Genomic DNA, 21,971 nt, shown 5'->3' on the forward strand with positions numbered 1-21,971 from the left:
CACTGTGTTTAGAGTTTAGCTCTGTTCCTGACATTAGTGATTGGTGTGTTTAGGCAACATCTTCAACACAACAGCTGTTCGAAACTGCAGGCTCGGCAGCATCGCATATCCTTCCCAGATAAGCCAATCCCAGAATGCACTGCAACAAGCTCAGTGAATAAAATGAATTCCAAATGGTAGACACTGAGGAAAATTATAATAGATTTATTATAAAAAGATTTCATTCAGTACAGAAAACGATCAACAGAGAATAGTCCCGCGTAACAAAGTTTTACCCAGTGTGCAATTTTGTGCTGGAAAAGCAACATGCTGAAATCAGCCGAGGAGTGCGGTTTGTGTGCTGTACGACCAAACATCTGCGGTTTCACCACACCTCCCCAACATGCGTCCACACCACGTGAAGGTATTTTGTATTACAGGTTTCTGAAATGTTATGTTATGCAAAATTAGTACTATTAAATTAAATTTGCATACATTTCCAAGACAGAAATCTGAACATATTTTATAAAGTTCAAAATTCTTGTTTCGTTTTGTTGACATGTTAAAGTGAAAGGTTTTTACAGAGGGGATTTTGGATCTTTTTTTATCATAAATTGAAAAATTCTGTCAACAGACAGAAAAAAGATACGTTTTCACCAGGTTTTTAGGAATAAAACGTATAACATATACAATAAGGCATATTATACATGAACAAACCCCTTCAGAACACACACAGATGAGGAATAAAACTGTAAAATTTGGTGTTTGCAAGAGCTGCTGAAGTCGATATTTCGGACTTTCTCAAAATGCCTTCTAAGATATGTATTGTAATTTAAATCTACAGACGCAATAGATGAAGTGTAATAAAATAGACTCTTACATGTGTATTTAGGATATTCTCTATCCACTAGTCTGAAAGAAGACTTGTTATGGAAGCAAAATAGCTCAATATCTCAAAATTGGTCAGTCCATGAAAAACAGTGGTCTTGCCTTAAAGGATTAGTTCACTTCAGAATGAAAATTTCCTGATAGTTTACTCTCCCCCACGTCATCATCAAGATGTTCATGTCTTTCTTTCTTCAGTCGAAAAGAAATGAAGGTTTTTGAGGAAAACATTCCAGGGTTTTTCTCCATATAGAGACTTCAATGGAGTCCAACTGGTTGAAGGTCCAAATTCAAAGCGAATGTGCAAAGACTAAGTCAAACGCCATTTATAACGCGAAAAAAGATAAAACAACGATGTCGGACGATTTTGAAGTTGGAGGAGAAAATGAGATGAACTTTTTTGCCCTACTCTACATTTGTGAACCGGAACACGCGTGACCTTTCAACGCGATGTGTGTCGCATCACAGCGAGTGCAAGACCAGCATTTGTGGTTAAAAGTATATAAATGTGTATTTTGTTATAAAATGTCCGCTGGTTTGTCTAGATCAGACTCTTATTCCTCGGCTGGATCGTGTCGAGACTTTGAAGCTGCACTGAAACCGTTGGACTCCACTGAAGTCTCTATATGGAGAAAAACCCTGGAATGTGTTCCTCAAAAACCTTCATTTCTTTTCGACTGAAGAAAGAAAGACATGAACATCTTGGATGACGTGGGGGGAGAGTAAACTATCAGGAAATTGTAATTCTGAAGTGAACTGCTGCTTAAACGAGTGACTCGCGAGGTACTTCTCCAAAGGTTCGGTGAGTGCCAGGGTTCAGGGCTGAGCTGTGGTTGCAGCTCTTGTGTCGTTGGGCTGATGACATGATAATGGAGTCTAATGGGTTTTCTGAATCCTCTCTGAAGGAGAACCGTTACGAGATGTACGTGAAGCTCCTGAAGGAGGGTGTGAAGGAGATCCTGACGGCCCGGGACGGGGACCCAGCGCTGAAGAAGTCTCAGTCCAGCCCTTCTCTCAACCAGGAGTCCCAGCCGGCCAGCGCCAAGGTCAAGCGCAACACGTCCGAGCGCAAGGACTACCGGCCCGAGACGCCCAAGCTCACATAGAGCCGCTGTATATCACGCGTGACTGTATTTTGATGTAATTTATTTACCTGCCCGACAGTTGTATCAGGTAACATTTGTGTAAAATGTAAATTGATCAATTGATTGGAAGTTGTAAATCTCTAGGTCTCCCTTGACCAGCTGGTGCTTGTGGAGCAAATAGTGTGCTTTTCTTTTTATTTGTAAGCGTGTAAAGATTTCATGGTCGCATTTTATTTTACAGTACGAGTGCGAGCTAGTATTAGGTAACGACCTGGGCTAAGGATAGTTTCAGGGTTAGCATCTAGTTATTACCCAGTTACTATAGTAAGTGCATGCAGAACGGGACTGTAAAGTAAAGTGCCACCGGTGTCGTTCAGAGAACGCGACTCTCTTGATTGTGCTGTCCCCTAATTTGCTTTTCTTTCAAGAGAAGTATTTTCTTCAAGTTTAACGTCCACACACATACATATGCTAGGCAGTAGATATAGTCTCACTCGGAGCGTTAGCTGTTATTTTAATATAGAAACAAGCGGCGGATATAAACCGACAGTGGCGGCCGGGTGTAAAGCGAGAAGGGTTTCAGGATTTGGGCGCATGTTTGCGGTGCCGAAAGCGTCCCGCTGTCGCCGCTGATGTAGTCCACTACCGCTGTACTAACCACCTACTAACCAGCCACCGAACTCTCAGTGTAATCTCTGCTCACACTTAGCGTTAATGGATTGTACCAGCATGTCGCAGCAATGGACCGAAACTCTACATAGATTATTTTCTAATGATGATTTGGAGGTACTTGCTGAGTTGCGGCAGCGTCTCAGACTGCGAGATGATGTCAATCGTGACATCATCAACTGTGCAGTTTGTGCCATTTATTTTTTTATCTGTTTGTTGAAGTAAAGAGTATACTTCTGCTTTTTCAGTAGTGTAAATGCCAATGCTCCTTTTGTGTATTTTATAATCTTATATATTTGAATTTTTAATTCTCAGTTGAGAGCATTATTGTTGTAAAGATGACAGTAGTATTTATAGTGCACTTTATTAGTTCTTTTGACTCTTTTAGAGAGCTTTATAAAGGGTAGTGATATGTTACTTCATTATATCGCAGGTTTTTCAAGCATAACCAAATCGCTGGTTGATTTTATTGAAGGTACACAGCCGAAGGTACATTTTCACTCGTGTAAAGTTGTGTGTGTTTGTCTGTGCTTGTGTATTTTTGCTGTCATGTTTAGGTTGTTCAAAGACACGTTTTCTAGAAGAATTTAGAGCATTTAGGTTGGAAACTGTTGCTTTACGTGATGCTGACCTTGACTTTACGATGTCATTTTCATTACAGACAGGACTGACGTGAACACTATATGAACGTGTTTATTACACACCAACAACGATCGTCAATGCCGGATCTATTTACCGTACTATCCATTTTAAGGGTTTGAAAGGAATCTAAATGAAAAGCTATTCACATTACAGATATTAGTCCCTGCCGTCTATAATGACATTTGTTTACTTGAAATATTTTTAAGGACACTTTATTTTTTGTTAGAATTTGACAAATAGAAAGGATTCGTTCATACCTACGTTGTGTTTTTGTCATTACTAGCTCTTACAACAGACTTTATATTGTTGCTCACACAGAAGCACTTAGACAATGTTTATTTTTATTTATTTGTTGCTGTTTAGAACAAAAAAAATGCAATTACTTTTGAGCAGTATATACACACTTGGTAATGAATACTACAGAACTGTCATCCTCAGTATGAATGGTGATATATATGAAGAGATGGACTCTTCCTTTCATGCGTTACTCTGTGTTATGTTGGTTGGTGTTCACCGCTTCTCCAGACCAAACAGTTTTCTGTGAGCTGTAACTCTGGCACTAACCCTTTAACAGTGCACGTTGTACACAGATGTAGTCCTTTTAAATAGTTTGTTAAAATTTTACATAGGATGAGGAGAACAATAAAAGAAAAAGTGTTACATAAAGATGGTGGCATGCAAGTGCACTGTAGGGTTTCAACATAAGAACAATAACAACGCAAATGAAATACCGCATAAAAGTGTGACTTGCATAAGTGAAGAGGTTTGAAATGATAAGTGGAATATCTTTCTTTCTTCATGACAATATTTTGACTGGAATACTCCTTTTAATCTCCTGGGTGCAAATGCTCATGTTTACCATGATGTTTATTTTTCCAGGGATGTCATCTTTGTCCGTTTAATCTCTATCAAACCCTGTAATGTATGATCTCCTCTCAAAATGCAATTGTGTGAGTATTAAAGGAGAGCTGCTGGTTTTAATGCGCCTTAGCCATCAGTTGGGCCGATTGGTGTCCAAACTCAGATAGAGTGAAATACCTTTTTTTAGCTGTGATCCTGTACCACTCCTTTCAATCTGTAAATGTTGTTAAATATGCCTGTTGCCCTGTGTTCAGAAGACTGGATGTGTTGGTTGTGGTCTCTCGGCATGCGTGTCTTACGCCTGCCCACTAAGATCAGGGACACAATGTTGGCTTCAGTGAATAAAATACTGTATTTAATCGTTCATTGCATCTGCACTCATTTGTCATATAGTGTATGTGGGACAAACTCAACAGCTTATTATAAACCAATTTCCTCAAATAAAAGTTAGCCTGCTTATTGTAAGTCAACACATATTGAATTAGCAGGTGTATAAAACAAGTGGCTGTACACTTGAGGCGGCAAGACCACGTGTTAACCTTGCCCAGCAACTATACATTACTATAATAGCTATTCTATTCATCAGGATATTGATATTTTTCCTATTATCACTGTTAAGCCGCTTTGAAACAATCTATATTGTTAAAAGCGCTATATAAATGAAGGTGACTTGACTAGCAACTGTTGTTGTGCTCATATTTTCTTCTCTATTGTGACGTATATGTCTGAGTGAAAGACTTCTGGAGCAAGAGCAAATGTAGGGCGGGGCTTCAGTTTGTCTGTGGTTTGCTATTGGTGGATCTAATGTGATTGACAGGTCATTGCCCCGCCCTCGTCATCAGAGAAAAGAAGAGATGAGCTGCAAGAGGGAGGGGACGTTATTCTTGTTCAAGATTACAAGGAACATGAATTAAAAAAAATTGTGTTAAAAAATCATTTATAATAAACGCTGCAATATTCCATCAAAAAATAAGAATTGTCAAGTTTTGTTGACTGTAATTGTCATTCAAAATGTTCTTGTCTTCTAAGTGGACATTTCTCTGACACAGAAAACATGCAAGGTCTGAGGTGAAATTAATAGGGGGTTTTTTCTTCAAAATATTGTATTATTTATAAAGTAACATTAACATGACAGTAATTTGATAGATAAATGTGTTCTATTAAGTTTATTTGAATAAAGTTTGTGAGGAGCGTGTTCAGATAATCCAGTCAATCAGCTCAAGAGGAAGCCTTTATATCGGCGTCTCTCACCTCTGTTCCTCGACAGTTTTCCGGCATTTGGCCCCGCACATCATGTCCCAGATTGAGCTCTTCATGTCCGATGAAGAATCTTTGGTCTCTGAGGAGTCTCCGCTGCAACCCACCGGCTTAAAGAGCGAGTCTCCTCCGCCTAACACCCTAACGCTGCCGTCGAGCCCCTATCGTCATCACGAGGGTGCCAGGCTACCCCAACGCCAAGACCCCCACCGGCGAGACATCCGCCATCTTCCTCCATGTCTTCTACTACTCCGGCACATCCAGCCATCCCTGCCATAGAGAAATGGGCAGTTAAAGCACTTAGACAAGCTCTGATCAATCCAGACATCCAATTCTCATGCACTATACAGTATTGCTTCTCTGCGGTGTGTTAACCCTTCTCCCGAAGCCATCCAAACTGCCAGTGGAGTGAGTCTGGCTCGTCGGGCCCTGAGCTCGTGTTCTGGGGCAACGGGGGACATCCTCCAGGGGCGAATTCATCCCAACCCTGGTACCTCCTTATCCAGAGCTCATCTTTCCGTAAATCACCCGCTAAAACCACTTCTTGACGTCTCCCTCAACTCCATCCTACAAGCGTCTCTCCAAGAACCCTCCAAACCTTCTGGACCGCGTGGAAGACTTTAGATAATTACCTCATCTACAACCTGTCGTTTCCAGATTTTCCCTTCTATTAGTTCATTTCTTATCTGAATAAGAAAGCCTTAGCCTCCATGGATCCATCAAAGGTTATCTGAGCGGAATCCAGTTTTTTCATTAATTAATTTACAGCGAACCCTCTTCGTCAATAAACTTTAAAGGAATCCAGATAACCCAACCTGCCTGTCCAATAGACACTAGACAACCCTTAACCATAGACTTACTCACCACATGTGTCTCCACTCTCCGCCTGGGCTACTACTGTCAATACTGCCCGTACGCTCAACACAATGTTCATTTTAGCTTTCACCTCCAAAATTTGCCATCACCTCCAGTTTCAACCCAAAGGTCAATCCTGCAATTTCAGATCTGCTGGTATTAGACAATGAAACCATTTCCTTTTTCATTAAACAAAGGCCAAGCCAAAAAGGTAATTTTGTTTACATCGAACCACATTGAACCATAACATTCGCTCTCATCAAGTTAAATCCCCATTCAAGCCATTTGTTAATCCCTTACCAGCCCTGCGTGGCTAATGGTTCCTGTCCCAGCCAGAAGTCCAGGCCTAACTCGAGCCCTCCCCGAGGACAGCAAGCTAAATATGCCTACTCTTTACCTTATCTGATGTACATGTTAACTCCTGAAATATATTTTTCAATGTTAATATGCTTACATAAGCCATGTTTTTGTCACCAACATGCTGTTTGCCGTCGGATAAGACACCAGCTTTCGGAGTGAGCAGCGGGTTACACCACATCAACAGCTGTGATTAGGAAACACTCCTTCACATCCACTGGAAATGAATGCAGTGGAGCCTGATTGCTTCTAATGAAGGAGGTAAGGCTGATTACACAACACAGGTTGGACACTCAAATGGAAAAGGAAAAGATTTCCAGGAAAAACAGGAAATTAACTTGCCTGGCCAAGCGGAAAATTGCCAGGCCATTCTGGGAAAACAAGCGCAGATCAAACTGCAGCACATCACCTACATATATTTCTTTAGATTTTCGAGTTTTCTAGAAAATAAGTTTGTTGAGACAAACTTTAAAGCTGCAGTCCGTAGCTTTTTTTGGGTTAAAAATTATCCAAAATACATATTTGAGAAAATACATAACCAGCCATAACCATAATACATGACCAGTGTTCAAAACTATCTGCTTGCCTTAGCTCGATTCAAAGCGGTAAGCTTGTAATAATGTTTTTAACTCCAGTGGTACTGGTGGATTTCAGCGGGAGATTCGAACATGTCTTTGCGTCATTACGTCACATCTGCACACACACACATCTGCACACACACATCTGTACACATAAAGAAGAGTCTCGCGTGTGAGGATGCTGGAGGTGGAGATTTATAGCCTTTTCTCACAGCACTTGATATAATTAAACTTAACAATTTGATGGCGAATCCAGAAAGGTTCAAACGACGATCACCAGTGACAACAGATTCACCCGCTGTAAAATGCAAAAGACTTCGTTCGGACTTCGGAGCGGCTACAGAAAAAAAAGAGACTGCAACCGGCCCATGCGAAAACAAGGATAATATCGGAAGGACATTACATGTAGTCACGCAATGCTGACGTTGTTAACATTAACAATTTGAGAACAAAGTATAATTTGCATGGTTTTGCGCGATATGATAACTTATAAGCAATTGTTAGATTTAATCAGCGCGATTTACTGCAATGTCAGAACCAGAACAAAAGTGGATGTTTCTTACTAGCTCAGACATTTTCCGGTGAAAATTATTATGTTGGTCATACTTCCAAAAAGAATAATCTGTGATTCTGAATGCCAGTATCCACACCGGCGCGGTGACTGACAGACACACACTCTCCTCAAACATTGTGTTCATCCGCGCTGTGCCGTGTCGAGGGTGTTGAAGTACAACTCACATAAAGTTCATTCCGCGAATGACTGCAATTGCAGATTTCGAACAGAGATGGCGACAAAGAGGAAAAACGCCAGACTACAGCTTTAAGTTGGCGTGAGAAAGTCGGATCAGAAAGTTTGAAGTAGACTTAATAGCTTTAACTCAGACGTTTTTAAGTTTGAAGTAGTTTTATAATTGAGGAATTAAGAAAAATGTCTGGATGTGCCGATGTAGTGACAAATTGGGTCCCCCCGGAAATCAGGTCTCTTTTAGAAGCCCAAGCGATCCCATTAGTCCAAATTGCCTTTAATAGGTACTCTCTTTAGCACCTGATTACAATTCCTCTCTTCCTCTCATCTCCCCAAAGGTGTTCTGTCGGGTGGAGGTCAGGCCAGTCAAGTTCCTCCACACCAAATTCCTTATCCATGTCTTTATGGACCTTGCCTTGTGCACTGGTGTGCAGTCATGCTGGAACAGGAACATCCCCAAACTCTTCCCACAAAGTTGGGAGCATTAAATTGTCCAAAATGCCTTGGTGTGCTAAAGCATTAAGAGTTCCTTTCACTGGAAGGCCCAACTAGAGTCCTGCGCGGGACTGTTTTCTTCATCCCGCCCGCGCCCGCCGAATTTTTGACCATTACCGCCCGCTCCCGCAACGTATGTGTTACACTCCCGCCCACTCCCGCAATATGTATGTCCACTCCCGCCCGCACCCGCAAAACTCGGAGAATTTATTCCCGCACAATGATAGAGATGCACTGACTTTGTGTCTTCTCCCGTCCCGCAGGAAAAAAACGCGTATTTGTATTGCTATTGTTAAAGAGATTCATGGGGTTGTTGGTTTCGTTTCCCTGGCCTGCATGTATTCTGACGCACTGATCAGGAAGATGAATAGTAAATGTCAGACTTGCCTTGCTCAGGTTTTGTACTGTAAATACCTCGTTTAAGGTTCTTTTCCACATCATTGACATCTCCATCATGTCGTTAGGCTACCTCCCAATCCCGCAGGGGTTTTATTTGTCCGCCCATTCCCGCCCGCAGCAAAGTTCAAACCGCCCGCTCCCGCGAGATTTGCGTTGGGTCCCGCGGGACCCGGCGGGACTCAATCCCAATGCAGCCGTCTAGGCCCAACCCCTGAAACCCCCCCCCCCCCCCCCCCCCCACCAAACAACCTCGCCCCATAACCCCCCCCCCCCTCCACCAAACAACCCCGCACCATAACCCCCCCCCCCCCACCCCCACCAAACAACCTCGCCCCATAACCCCCCATCCACCAAACAACCCCGCACCATAATCCCCCCTCCACCAAACAACCCCGCACCATAATCCCCCCTCCACCAAACAACCCCGCACCATAATCCCCCCTCCACCAAACAACCCCACAGCACAACCCCCCCCCCCCCCTCCACCAAACAACCCCACACCATAATCCCCCCTCCACCAAACAACCTCGCACCATAATCCCCCCTCCACCAAACAACCCCGCACCACAACCCCCCCTCCACCAAACAACCCCACACCATAATCCCCCCTCCACCAAACAACCCCGCACCATAATCCCCCCTCCACCAAACAACCCCGCACCACAACCCCCCCTCCACCAAACAACCCCACACCATAATCCCCCCTCCACCAAACAACCCCGCACCACAACCCCCCCCTCCACCAAACAACCCCGCACCATAACCCCCCAACCCCCGCACCATAATCCCCCCTCCACCAAACAACCCCACACCATAATCCCCCCTCCACCAAACAACCCCGCACCATAATCCCCCCTCCACCAAACAACCCCACACCATAATCCCCCCTCCACCAAACAACCCCGCACCATAACCCCCCCTCCACCAAACAACCCCACACCATAACCCCCCCTCCACCAAACAACCCCACACCATAATCCCCCCTCCACCAAACAACCCCGCACCATAATCCCCCCTCCACCAAACAACCCCGCACCACAACCCCCCCTCCACCAAACAACCCCGCACCATAATCCCCCCTCCACCAAACAACCCCACACCATAATCCTCCCTCCACCAAACAACCTCGCACCATAACCCCCCCTCCACCAAACAACCCCGCACCATAATCCCCCCTCCACCAAACAACCCCGCACCATAATCCCCCCTCCACCAAACAACCCCGCACCATAATCCCCCCTCCACCAAACAACCCCGCACCATAATCCCCCCTCCACCAAACAACCCCGCACCATAACCCCCCAACCCCGCACCATAATCCCCCCTCCACCAAACAACCCCGCACCATAATCCCCCCTCCACCAAACAACCCCGCACCATAATCCCCCCTCCACCAAACAACCCCACACCATAACCCCCCCTCCACCAAACAACCCCGCACCATAACCCCCCCTCCACCAAACAACCCCGCACCATAATACCCCCTCCACCAACCTTTACACTTGTCACAATACAGTCAGGCAAGTACCGTTCTCCTGGCAAACGCCAAACCCGGACTCGTCCATCGGATTGCCAGACAGAGAAGCGTGATTCTACATCCTCTACATATCATCAAGAGAATGATATCAGCTGCTGTTCACAATGTGTGCAAACTCATCTAAACGCATGGCTGATATTTCAACCCTTCAGCATCATGTTTGGAGCAATGTCTGAATGTCTAAAACCCAAAGCGCTACAAACAATAAAACAAGTAAAATACAGATGTACAAAAGTAATACAAAAATAATCATTACAGTACACATCATTAAAATACTAATCATAAGTCTATGTAAGCAATTTTAAAAAGATGTGTTTTTAACAACTTCTTGAAACTGGCTAATGTGGGAGCCTCTCTAACAGTAAGAGGAAGTGCATTCCATAACCTGGGTGCCGCGACAGAGAAAGCTCTCTCCCCCATCGATTTTATGTAAATTCTTGTTGATTCAATAATAAAATGTCATTTCAGAGTTGGATCTGTTTGTTTGTTTCATTTGCATATTAGTGTAACTGTAAAACGTTAGCTTACAACAGTTAACTAGTAGGCTAAGTTATAACGTTAGTCATCGGGTCTCTGAATGAAATTGTCCAACCAAGTTAAAAACATGACATACCCTATGAATTGGTTTTGTTGGTTGTTGAGGCTTTCTATCCTAAATGTTTACGACAAGGCTACGTCACGACCCGCCACATTTGAAAGAAAGCTGATACTGTAAACATACTGTACAAGCCATGAGACGTGTGACCGCTAGCTAGGTGTGTGACAGTGAGGAAATCGATGGCTAGCATCATTACTTTGGAAGCCTATAGCACAGACTCCGCCGGTTATATTAAGAAATAAACTCTCAGTAATGGTGAGACATTACCTGATCCCTACGCTATTTCAGACCACAAATGGATCACAGATATGCCCAAGTGGCCCTCAGTCATATGGCCCGATACATACACTTATTTACATTGGACTATTTTCTATTTTCATATATAGTAAAGTGTAATGGATTCCTGTGATCAAAGCTGAATTTTCAGCATCATTACTCCAGTCTTCAGTGTCACATGATCCTTCAGAAATCACAGAAATCCGTCTATACTGGGGATATAACCAGATGAATGCGTAGAAGTCACATAAACAAGGGTAACATGAACAGATTTTATTCATAGTAATTATTGACCATGATGAGTAATCAAGTCAAGTCACTTTTATTTCTATAGGTCTTTTCACAATACACATTGTTTCAGCTTTACAGAAACTCCGACTGTGAATATTATGCCATTGAGCCGTGTAAGAAAAAATTATGCGGTCGTCGAAGATCTCAAAAAGGAAGTTTATTACAGCATAGCAGTGGCAAGGTACAAGAAAGCACCCTGGGTTCACCGGCGTCAGAATGAACCCAGAACATCCAAATCTCAAAACTTTTATCCTGTTACAGTTGACCACTCAATGTAAATGAAGTTGCTCTTGTTGTAACAGCTGTGGTCTGTATGTTAAGAATAACACATTTGTCTTCTCTCTCAGCATGGAGCTAAAGCTCTGTAAATTGAGGATAACAACAAAAGTGGTCCCTCTGTGCCCACATCTTTGATATCCTCTCAAATAAGTTTAAGGTGATAACATATATTTGAAGTCCCTATAATCAAGATGGTTCTCGAATACCCGCTGCCGCTCCCACGCTATAGGTGATAACCGTGACTCTGTGATACTATTTACATATTACTGAGATTGGAAGGAATTGTTTCTATGATAAATAAGCACTTTTAAGTGAAGAAACATTTCAATATATATATTGGGAAGTTGGATCGGAGCAGACTATAATTTCTTATAGCCATTTGGAGCTGGGCTAAAAATCGGATAAAGCTGTGTATATACACTCACCTAAAGGATTATTAGGAACACCTGTTCAATTTCTCATTAATGCAATTATCTAATCAACCAATCGCATGGCAGTTGATTCAATGCATTTAGGGGTGTGGTCCTGGTCAAGACAATCTCCTGAACTCCAAACTGAATGTCAGAATGGGAGAGAAAGGTGATTTAAGCAATTTTGAGCGTGGCATGGTTGTGGTCTGAGTATTTCACAATCTGCTCAGTTACTGGGATTTTCACGCACAACCATTTCTAGGGTTTACAAAGAATGGTGTGAAAAGGGAAAAACATCCAGTATGCGGCAGTCCTGTGGGCGAAAATGCCTTGTTGATGCTAGAGGTCAGAGGAGAATGGGCCGACTGATTCAAGCTGATAGAAGAGCAACTTTGACTGAAATAAGCTTTCCCGGTGTTTTTCCACTGCACTACTTTCCCAGTGTTTTTCCACTGCGCTGCTCTCCCGGTGTTTTTCCACTGCGCTGCTCTCCCGGTGTTTTTCCACTGGGCTGCTTTCCCAGTGTTTTTCCACTGCGCTGCTCTCCCGGTGTTTTTCCACTGCGCTGCTCTCCCAGTGTTTTTCCACTGCACTGCTTTCCCGGTGTTTTTCCACTGCGCTGCTCTCCCGGTGTTTTTCCACTGGGCTGCTTTCCCAGTGTTTTTCCACTGCGCTGCTTTCCCAGTGTTTTTCCACTGCGCTGCTCTCCCAGTGTTTTTCCACTGGGCTGCTTTCCCGATGTTTTTCCACTGCGCTGCTCTCCCGGTGTTTTTCCACTGCGCTGCTTTCCCGGTGTTTTTCCACTAGGCTGCTCTCCCAGTGTTTTTCCACTGCGCTGCTTTCCCAGTGTTTTTCCACTAGGCTGCTCTCCCAGTGTTTTTCCACTGCGCTGCTTTCCCAGTGTTTTTCCACTGCGCTGCTCTCCTGTTGTTTTTCCACTGCGCTGCTCTCCCGGTGTTTTTCCACTGCGCTGCTTTCCCAGTGTTTTTCCATTAGGCTTCTCTCCCAGTGTTTTTCCACTGCGCTGCTTTCCCAGTGTTTTGCCACTGCACTACTCTCCCAGTGTTTTGCCACTGCACTGCTCTCCCAGTGTTTTTCCACTAGGCTGCTCTCCCAGTGTTTTGCCACTGCACTGCTCTCCCAGTGTTTTTCCACTGCACTGCTCTCCCGGTGTTTTTCCACTGGGCTGCTTTCCCGGTGTTTTTCCACTGCGCTGCTCTCCCGGTGTTTTTCCACTGCGCTGCTTTCCCGGTGTTTTTCCACTAGGCTGCTCTCCCAGTGTTTTTCCACTGCGCTGCTTTCCCAGTGTTTTTCCACTAGGCTGCTCTCCCAGTGTTTTTCCACTAGGCTGCTCTCCCAGTGTTTTTCCACTGCGCTGCTTTCCCAGTGTTTTTCCACTGCGCTGCTCTCCCGGTGTTTTTCCACTGCGCTGCTCTCCCGGTGTTCTTCCACTGCGCTGCTCTCCCAGTGTTTTTCCACTGCACTGCTTTCCCGGTGTTTTTCCACTGGGCTGCTTTCCCAGTATTTTTCCACTGGGCTGCTTTCCCGGTGTTTTTTCACTGGGCTGCTTTCCCAGTGTTTTTCCACTGGGCTGCTTTCCCAGTGTTTTTTCACTGCTCTGCTCTCCCGGTGTTTTTCCACTGCGCTGCTGTCCTAGTGTTTTTCCACTGCGCTGCTGTCCTAGTGTTTTTTCACTGGGCTGCTTTCCCAGTGTTTTTCCACTGGGCTGCTTTCCCAGTGTTTTTTCACTGCGCTGCTCTCCTGTTGTTTTTCCACTGCGCTGCTCTCCCGGTGTTTTTCCACTGCGCTGCTCTCCCGGTGTTTTTCCACTGCGCTGCTCTCCCAGTGTTTTTCCACTAGGCTGCTCTCCCAGTGTTTTTCCACTGCGCTGCTTTCCCAGTGTTTTTCCACTGCGCTGCTCTCCCAGTGTTTTTCCACTGCGCTGCTCTCCCAGTGTTTTTCCACTGCGCTGCTTTCCCAGTGTTTTTCCACTGCGCTGCTCTCCCAGTGTTTTTCCACTGCGCTGCTCTCCCGGTGTTTTTCCACTGCGCTGCTTTCCCAGTGTTTTTCCACTGCACTGCTTTCCCAGTGTTTTTCCACTGCACTGCTTTGCCAGTGTTTTTCCACTGCACTGCTCTCCCGGTGTTTTTCCACTGCACTGCTTTCCCAGTGTTTTTCCACTGCGCTGCTTTCCCAGTGTTTTTCCACTGCGCTGCTCTCCCGGTGTTTTTCCACTGCGCTGCTCTCCCGGTGTTTTTCCACTGCGCTGCTCTCCCGGTGTTTTTCCACTGCGCTGCTCTCCCAGTGTTTTTCCACTGCGCTGCTCTCCCGGTGTTTTTCCACTGCGCTGCTTTCCCAGTGTTTTTCCACTGCGCTGCTCTCCCGGTGTTTTTCCACTGCGCTGCTCTCCCGGTGTTTTTCCACTGCACTGCTTTCCCAGTGTTTTTCTATGTAAACACACACTAGACGTACGTGTTTCACCGTTGTGTCTTTTGCTGCTGTGTCTGAAATCACCCTCTATACCCTCATTCACTGTTCCCTACCGTACTCCACTAATATAGTCCACTTGAAGGAGTTGATGAAAACGGGTGAATGAATTCAGATACTGCTGCTTTTGCATAGTTTGTGCTGTTTAATAATCATATATAAATGTAGCAAACTGGCAGCTCCAGTACATGCAAAGATTTATCTTGAACTTTGTCATGGAAACTAGCATCAGGATCCCTTTAAGACAAGACATTTCGGTCGGCGGCCATCTTTGAAACGCCTCATGCAAGTGCAGCTCCTATCTCTTTGAATGGAGAAACATCAAATTGTCCAAAACTGTTCGCCAATCTTACGATTAAATTTAATTTTGACATCACCAATGAAATCGGACAATAACTGTCTCATAAATTCTGTTTCTAAACGCTCAAATCATGACAAAAGTACATTTTTCAGGCTGGATCAAGCTCATGCGCAGTGGAAGCGTGTCTGACTTTCTATGGGAACCGGAGCTTCTAACAGCAGCTGCAGTGATGCCATGACTTTACCAATCAGCGATTGGCTCATATTTAGAAGGCGGGACTTATTCTGAGCGTTGCACTTTTCCCCATTCAAAACTGATTTAAAACAATATGAGTGACGCGTCTTGTGTTATTCTATAGTCTCTGCTAGCATGTATAAACCGTAATTAAACAATTAAGGGTCCGTTTACAGAGAATGCCTTTTCCCATTCCACTGCGCTATTTTTCCATAGTTTTTTAATGTAAATACGCCCTAGACGGACATCTTTAACCGTCTCTATTCTAGACCGCTTTTCCTCTCTATAACCCGCGTCTCACATTTTTAACAGCAAAAGTGCGTTCTGTGTGAACCGGCCCTTGCTCTCAGGAATTTTAGCAGTGTTTTAAGTCAAATATTTGCAACCCAGTAGCATGTTATGTTTATACAAAATATACAGGTTTATAGTCTACTTTATTGTTAAACATGCCGGATATGTGAGCATCTTTCAGTTACAGATCATCATTCACTGTAAACCCTCTGAGATTATCATTGGGTGTCAATAGTAAAGGTTAATCTTATGCCAAAATAGCTTGATAATCCCATTGTACACTATATTATTATCAAAGGATTTGGGTGAAGTATTATGTTAGATACAAATGTATCATTGGCATTTCTTACAAAACCTCCGTCAAATAAATCCCACCATTAAACACCCAGAGGAGACGAAGAAAAGGTAGAAAAGGAGAAGAACTGCAACAAAAGGAAGCTACATTAACATTAAACGGCACTTAGGCAGAAGCCTCGTGTGAAAGGATCCTCATGTACCTCGTTGAATCAAGAGACTGGATTGAAACAAAGCTGTCTCTGCGTCACCTGATGCGCTCAGAAGAGCTGCTGTCTTTAATGGGCGAGAGAGAGTTTGTGAAAGTGCTGATTGGAAACCCGATGTCTGAGATGCTCTTGAGATGATGGAGGAGCTAATGGACAGCAAGGACATCTGTGTGGGTTTGCTCCTCTACACACAAGCACTTTGACATGTATGGACAGGGAAGTCACTGAATGTCTGTGTGTGGTTTGATTTACCTCAGAGTAAAGAGCGATTAAAGGCTTTCTGTCCTCAGTATTTCAGGTTCAGAATCGCATCAATGAAATCAAACTTACACAAAATATCTCTCAATGTGATACTTGAGTGTGTCTAATGCTTTATACACGCTCAGAGAAAAAGGCACAAGAGGTGTCTCCTTTGAAAGGGTCCTGTCCCGGAGACTGCTTTTGAGAGTGTGTATTTACTGTAGGATTGAAGATATCTGTATTGTGTAAAGCGCTATATAAATAAAGGTGACTTGATTGTAATTTATGCATAACTCAACACTCTTCTGTTCTAATGATATGTGCAATGTTGGAAAGTTAAAGCCAGGCAGATTTTAATGTGTGATTAATGTGTGTCAATAGCAGACACATTATCAAAGTCAAGCAGAGCGCTGGTCCTCGTGTAAGTGCCCATTGTGCTTCTCATAATTGGACTCTTATGTCTTTCTTCAGTGTATAAATCTGTGGCCACCTACACATGTTGCCACTAGCAACCAAATCCAAAACATGCATTTGCTCTAGTTATAATTAGCAGCTGTAAACTTTCCAGAGAATAACATTTTACTCTTAGTTTTGATCATAATGAACTTGTGTTTTCAGACTGTAATGCTATATGATCCTCTGATACAGTAGTTAATATGATATACACATAAGAGAGTGTTGCTAACATGAGATTTGTGCTTATTTATACACTCCACCGTTCAGATGTTTCGAGTCAGTATCATTTTTAATGTTTTTTGAAAGAACCACCAATCCTGAATTTATTTGATCAGAAATACAGTAATATTGTGAAATATTATTACAATGTAAAACAGCTGTTTTCTGTGAATATAAAATGTAATGTATTCCTGTGATCAAAGCTGAGTTTCCAGCATCATTTCTCCAGTCTTCAGAGTCACATGATCCTTCAGAAATCACTCTAATATGATGAAACATTTCTGATTATAATGCTGCTGATTCATATTTCTGTGGAAGGATTCTCTGAAAAGAAAGATGCAAATGAACAGCATTAATTTTAAATTGAACTCTTTTGTATCAGTATTACAGACAGTTGATCTGAATTGCTAAATCACTAAACCTCATTCTCTGAACCAAAGGCTTAAACCAATCAGTCGAATAAATCACTCTGTAAAACATTAAAGGGATAGTTCACTCAAAAATGTAAACTCTGTCAGTGATTACTCTCCCTCATGTTGTTCAACCCCGTAAGACTTTCGTTCATCTTCAGAACACAAATGAAGATATTGTTGATGAAATCTGAGCGCTGGATCACTGCGAGGTCATTTCATCTGCCGGCCCAGAAAAGTTATTAAAGACATCGTTAAAATAGTCCGAGTGACTACAGTGGCTCAACCTTAAGCGATTAGTTTATCAGGAAATGTTCATTTTTAGGTGATTTACTCACCCCAATCCCAATGCCATCCAAGATGTTCATGTCAAGATGTTCAAGTGAGCGCTTTGAGTACCCAAAAGCGCTATATAAATGTAACACATTCTTCTTATTAGTATGTCTTTCTTTCTTCAGTGGAAAAGAAATTAATTTTTTTGAGGAAAACATTTCAGGATTTTTCTCCACACAATGGACTTCAACGGTAACCAAATTGTTGAAGTCCAAATCAATGCAGTTTCAAGCGGCTCTGCACGATCCCTGAGGAATAGGGTCTTATCTAGCGAAACCATCGGTCGTTTTCTAAAATTTTTTTAAAATGAATATACTTTTTAACCACAATTGTTGGTCTTGTGCTGGTCTGACACGCCAGGCATCACGTCATCACGTGGGAAAGGTCACGCTGGACGTAGGCGGAAGCACCGCCCAATTGTTTTAAACATCCAGGATACGCACACGAAAGGACCATTTTAAACAATAAACTGACACAAACACATAAATATGTAATTCAATATACAATAAAATTTGAACGATCCTCCTTCTCCACGCTTGTAAACAATGGGGCGGTGCTTCCGCCTACGTCCAGCGTGACCTTTCCAACGTGATGACGTAATGCCTGGCGCGTCAGACCAGCACAAGACCAACAACTGTGGTTAAAGAGTATATACATTATTTTTTTTTTTTTGAAAATGGCCGATGGTTTCGCTAGATAAGACCCTGTTCCTCAGCTGGGATCGTGCAGAGCCGTTTGAAACTGCATTGATTTGGACTTCAACAATTTGGTTACCGTTGAAGTCCATTGTGTGGAGGAAAATCCTGGAATGTTTTCCTCAAAAAACTTAATTTCTTTTCCACTGAAGAAAGAAAGACATGAACATCTTGGATGGCATTGGGCTGAGTAAATCTGAAACGTCAGGAAATTTACATTTTGAGGTGAACTAATCCTTTAACTTTATCAAGCGACGAGAATACTTTTTGTGCGCAAATAAACAAAAATAACGACTTTATTCAACTATTGATTATCTTCCCTCCGGCGAGCTGAGTGGCATAGGAGGAGGGGCAAGGAGAGAGCCAGGAAACGTGTCGCCTTCATTTCTAACCCTTTTGGATTTACGAAGAAGATCCTCGGGCAGAAAAAAAGTGGCCATCTTGCGTGCACTGAAGAAGAGGTTAACAAGTACCTCAGCACCACCTACAGTGACAGTGCAAGAGACAAAGACCTCGGGCCATGTAAAACGTTGATAACTCCACCGGAACCCACCTCGGAATTTAACATCAGGGAGCCAACTTTGAAAGAAGTAGAAGAAGTCGTCAAGGCTGCTAGAACTAGCTCCACACCAGGCCCGAGTGGAGTGCCGTACGTCGTCTATAAGAGGTGCCCCAGACTCTTGAAGAGGTTATGGAAACTAATCAAGGTCATCTGGAGGAGGGGGAAGGTGGCGCAACAGTGGCGACATGCAGAGGGTGTCTGGATCCCGAAGGAGGAGAACTCAAGTACCATCGAACAGTTCAGAGTCATCTCGCTCCTCAGTGTTGAGGGCAAAATTTTCTTTAGTATTCTTGCCCGACGCCTGACGGAGTTCCTTCTGAGGAACAAGTACATCGATACCTCGGTGCAGAAGGGGGGAGTCCCAAAGATGCCAGGATGTATCGAGCATACAGGAGTTGTCACTCAGCTCTTACGTGAGGCACGTGAAGGCAAAGGGGATCTGGCAGTCCTCTGGCTCGACCTCACCAACGCCTACGGGTCAATCCCTCATAGGCTGGTAGAAGCCGCACTTGACCGACACCACGTTCCAGACAAGACAAAGCACCTCATACTGGATTATTATAATTCCTTCAGTCTGAGAGTCACCTCTGGAACGGAAACATCTGCATTTCATCGGCTTGAGAAGGGCATTATCACGGGATGTACTATTTCCGTGATATTGTTTGCCTTGGCGATGAATATGCTGGTGAAGTCTGCAGAGGTAGAGTGCAGAGGCCCACTCACCAAGTCAGGCATACGGCAGCCCCCCATAAGAGCATTTATGGATGATCTGACGGTGACCACAACATCGGTTCCGGGGTGCAGATGGATCCTCCAAGGGCTCGAGCACCTCATCAACTGGGCTCGGATGGATTTCAAGCCAGCTAAGTCCAGGTCCCTGGTGGTAAAGAAAGGGAAGGTTACAGACCAGTTCCGCTTCTCACTAGGAGACATCCAGATACCATCTGTCGGAGAAAATCCAGTCAAGAGTCTGGGTAAGATCTACGACTGCACCCTGAAGGACACCGCAGCTCTCCAGACAACCACCAACCAGTTGGTAATCTGGCTGACGGCTGTGGACAAGTCAGGCCTGCCAGGTAAATTTAAAGCCTGGATCTACCAGCACGGCATCCTGCCCCGACTGCTCTGGCCACTGCTGGTCTACGATGTGCCAATTACCACCGTTGAATGCTTTGAGAGGAAAGTCAGCAGTTCCCTGCGGAAGTGGCTAGGCCTACCACGAAGCCTCAGTGACATCGCCTTGTACGGGAGGAAGAACAAGCTAAAATTGCCCTTCAGCAGTCTGAAGGAAGAGTTTATGGTAACCCGATCAAGGGAGGTGCTACTGTATAGAGACTCCAGTGACATCAAGGTCTCTGCGGCAGGCATAGAAGTCAGAACCGGCAGGAAGTGGAAGGCCCAAGAGGCAGTAGACCAGGCTGAGTCACGGCTGCGACATAGTGAGCTGATGGGGGCAGTGGCATCTGGATGGGCAGGACTCGGGAGCAATCCAAGACCTCGCTTTAACAAGGCCCAGGGGAAGGAAAAGAAGGCAGCTGATTCAAGAGGAGGTCCGAGCTGGGGTGGAAGAAGTCCGCTGCAGCAGGTCAGTAGGGATGAGGCAACAGGGAGCATGGACTTGATGGGAGCAGGCGGCAGACCGGAAAATATCGTGGACAGAATTGTGGAAGTCTGAGCCACACAGGATTAAATTCCTGGTTCAGTCTGTCTATGATGTCCTCCCCAGTCCATCCAATCTCTTCCGCTGGGGCCTGGCAGAGACACCACTGTGCCCACTCTGCCAGAGAGGAGGCTCTTTAGAGCACATCTTGAGCTGCTGCTCAAAAGCACTGGGAGAGGGGCGCTACCGTTGGCGCCACGACCAAGTACTGAGGGTCATTGCAGAGGTTATCAGCACTGGGATCGCGTGCAGTAGATACCAGCAGCCAGCAAGGCAGAACATCGGCTTTGTTAAAGCTGGGGAGAAGCCACACCAGCGCCTGAAGCAATCAGGGGGGCTGCTGGCAACAGCACAGGACTGGCAGCTGAAGGTCGACCTTGGGAAACAGCTCAAATTCCCAGAAAACATCGCAGTGACCACACTCAGGCCAGACATTGTCCTGGTGTCAGAAATAACAAGGCAAGTGGTCCTGCTGGAGTTGACTGTTCCCTGGGAGGACCGGATGGAGGAGGCTTTTGAGAGGAAGAGGGCCAAGTATGAGGAGCTGGCAGGCGAATGCCGAAGCAGGGGGTGGAGGACCCGATGTAATCCCATCGAGGTCGGGTGCAGAGGATTCGTCGGCCAGTCACTGATTAGGGCCCTCAAGATGCTTGGAGTGGAGGGACTGCACATCAGAAAAGCCATCAAGAACATCACGGACGCCGCCGAAAAGGCGTCAAGATGGCTATGGATCAAGCGGGGCGATCCGTGGATCTTACAAGCTACTCAGACACAAGCCAGGGCCTGATCAACCCTGGCTGGGTCGCCTGGGCGAGGGTGTATGATGTTGTGAGACCCGAAACACCCAATGAACCCAGGATACATCACTGATGATGTGTCTGAGTTGCACCAGAGGTGTATTTCAAGAATTAAGAATTATCTTCTGTGTGGGTCTGAGTGAGCTCACGCAGTGTAACAGCGCAGCGCTTCTGGGCTGTACGTCACACACAGGCTCACTATTGGCCGACGCTGGTCATGTGTGTGTGTGATGCTGAGATGTGGACATCAGCTGATCTTCACTCTGACTGAACTACACTATCTTCTGCTCTTCTTCTGCTGTTATGGACTGGACAGGAATACGTTTGTCAAAAAATCCACATTTATGAATTGAAAACACAATAATATCAAACAACAGCCATTCGTAATATAAAAAAAACCCCCTCAAAAGCATTTCTATTTTGCAAAGTCTTTACAAAAAAAAATGTGCCTTTGATTTGTGTTTGAGTGTGAAGTGTGTTTGTCGTCCGCTGGAAGAGAAGGATTTCTCCTCTCAAACATGGAGAACAAACACTCAAAGTATTTGTGTTGTTGCCATGGCAGCAAACAGGTATGACTCACTGTTG

General features: G+C 44.5%; 2 protein-coding genes and 1 pseudogene across 8 annotated transcripts in view; 2 read left to right on the forward strand and 1 right to left on the reverse strand.

Annotated features, from left to right (window-relative positions):
- Positions 1–2,464, forward strand: part of psd3l (pleckstrin and Sec7 domain containing 3, like) — a 146,494-nt gene extending 144,030 nt beyond the window's left edge. For all 7 annotated transcript variants that reach the window (XM_056265554.1, XM_056265552.1, XM_056265555.1 and 4 more), the window contains one exon: positions 1,770–2,464. In XM_056265554.1, the coding sequence (XP_056121529.1) occupies positions 1,770–1,970 (201 nt within the window). In that variant the 3' untranslated portion in view covers positions 1,971–2,464. The remainder of the gene's footprint in view (positions 1–1,769) is intronic.
- Positions 2,465–12,628: 10,164 nt separating this feature from the next.
- On the reverse strand, positions 12,629–14,818 carry LOC130099778 (uncharacterized). Its single transcript, XM_056265584.1, has 3 exons — positions 14,742–14,818; positions 13,278–14,645; positions 12,629–13,217 (listed from the first exon to the last, which is right to left on the reverse strand). Exons 1-3 carry the CDS (start codon positions 14,816–14,818, stop codon positions 12,629–12,631), a joined length of 2,034 nt encoding a protein of 677 aa, XP_056121559.1.
- Positions 14,819–18,678: 3,860 nt separating this feature from the next.
- LOC130099779 (uncharacterized) lies at positions 18,679–21,376 on the forward strand (annotated as a pseudogene).
- Positions 21,377–21,971: the final 595 nt, after the last annotated feature.

This window comes from Rhinichthys klamathensis, unplaced genomic scaffold, assembly GCF_029890125.1.
Source record: "Rhinichthys klamathensis goyatoka isolate OS25496 unplaced genomic scaffold, OSU_Roscu_1.1 h1tg000236l_1, whole genome shotgun sequence".
In the NCBI taxonomy this organism is placed as follows: Eukaryota; Metazoa; Chordata; class Actinopteri; order Cypriniformes; family Leuciscidae; genus Rhinichthys; species Rhinichthys klamathensis.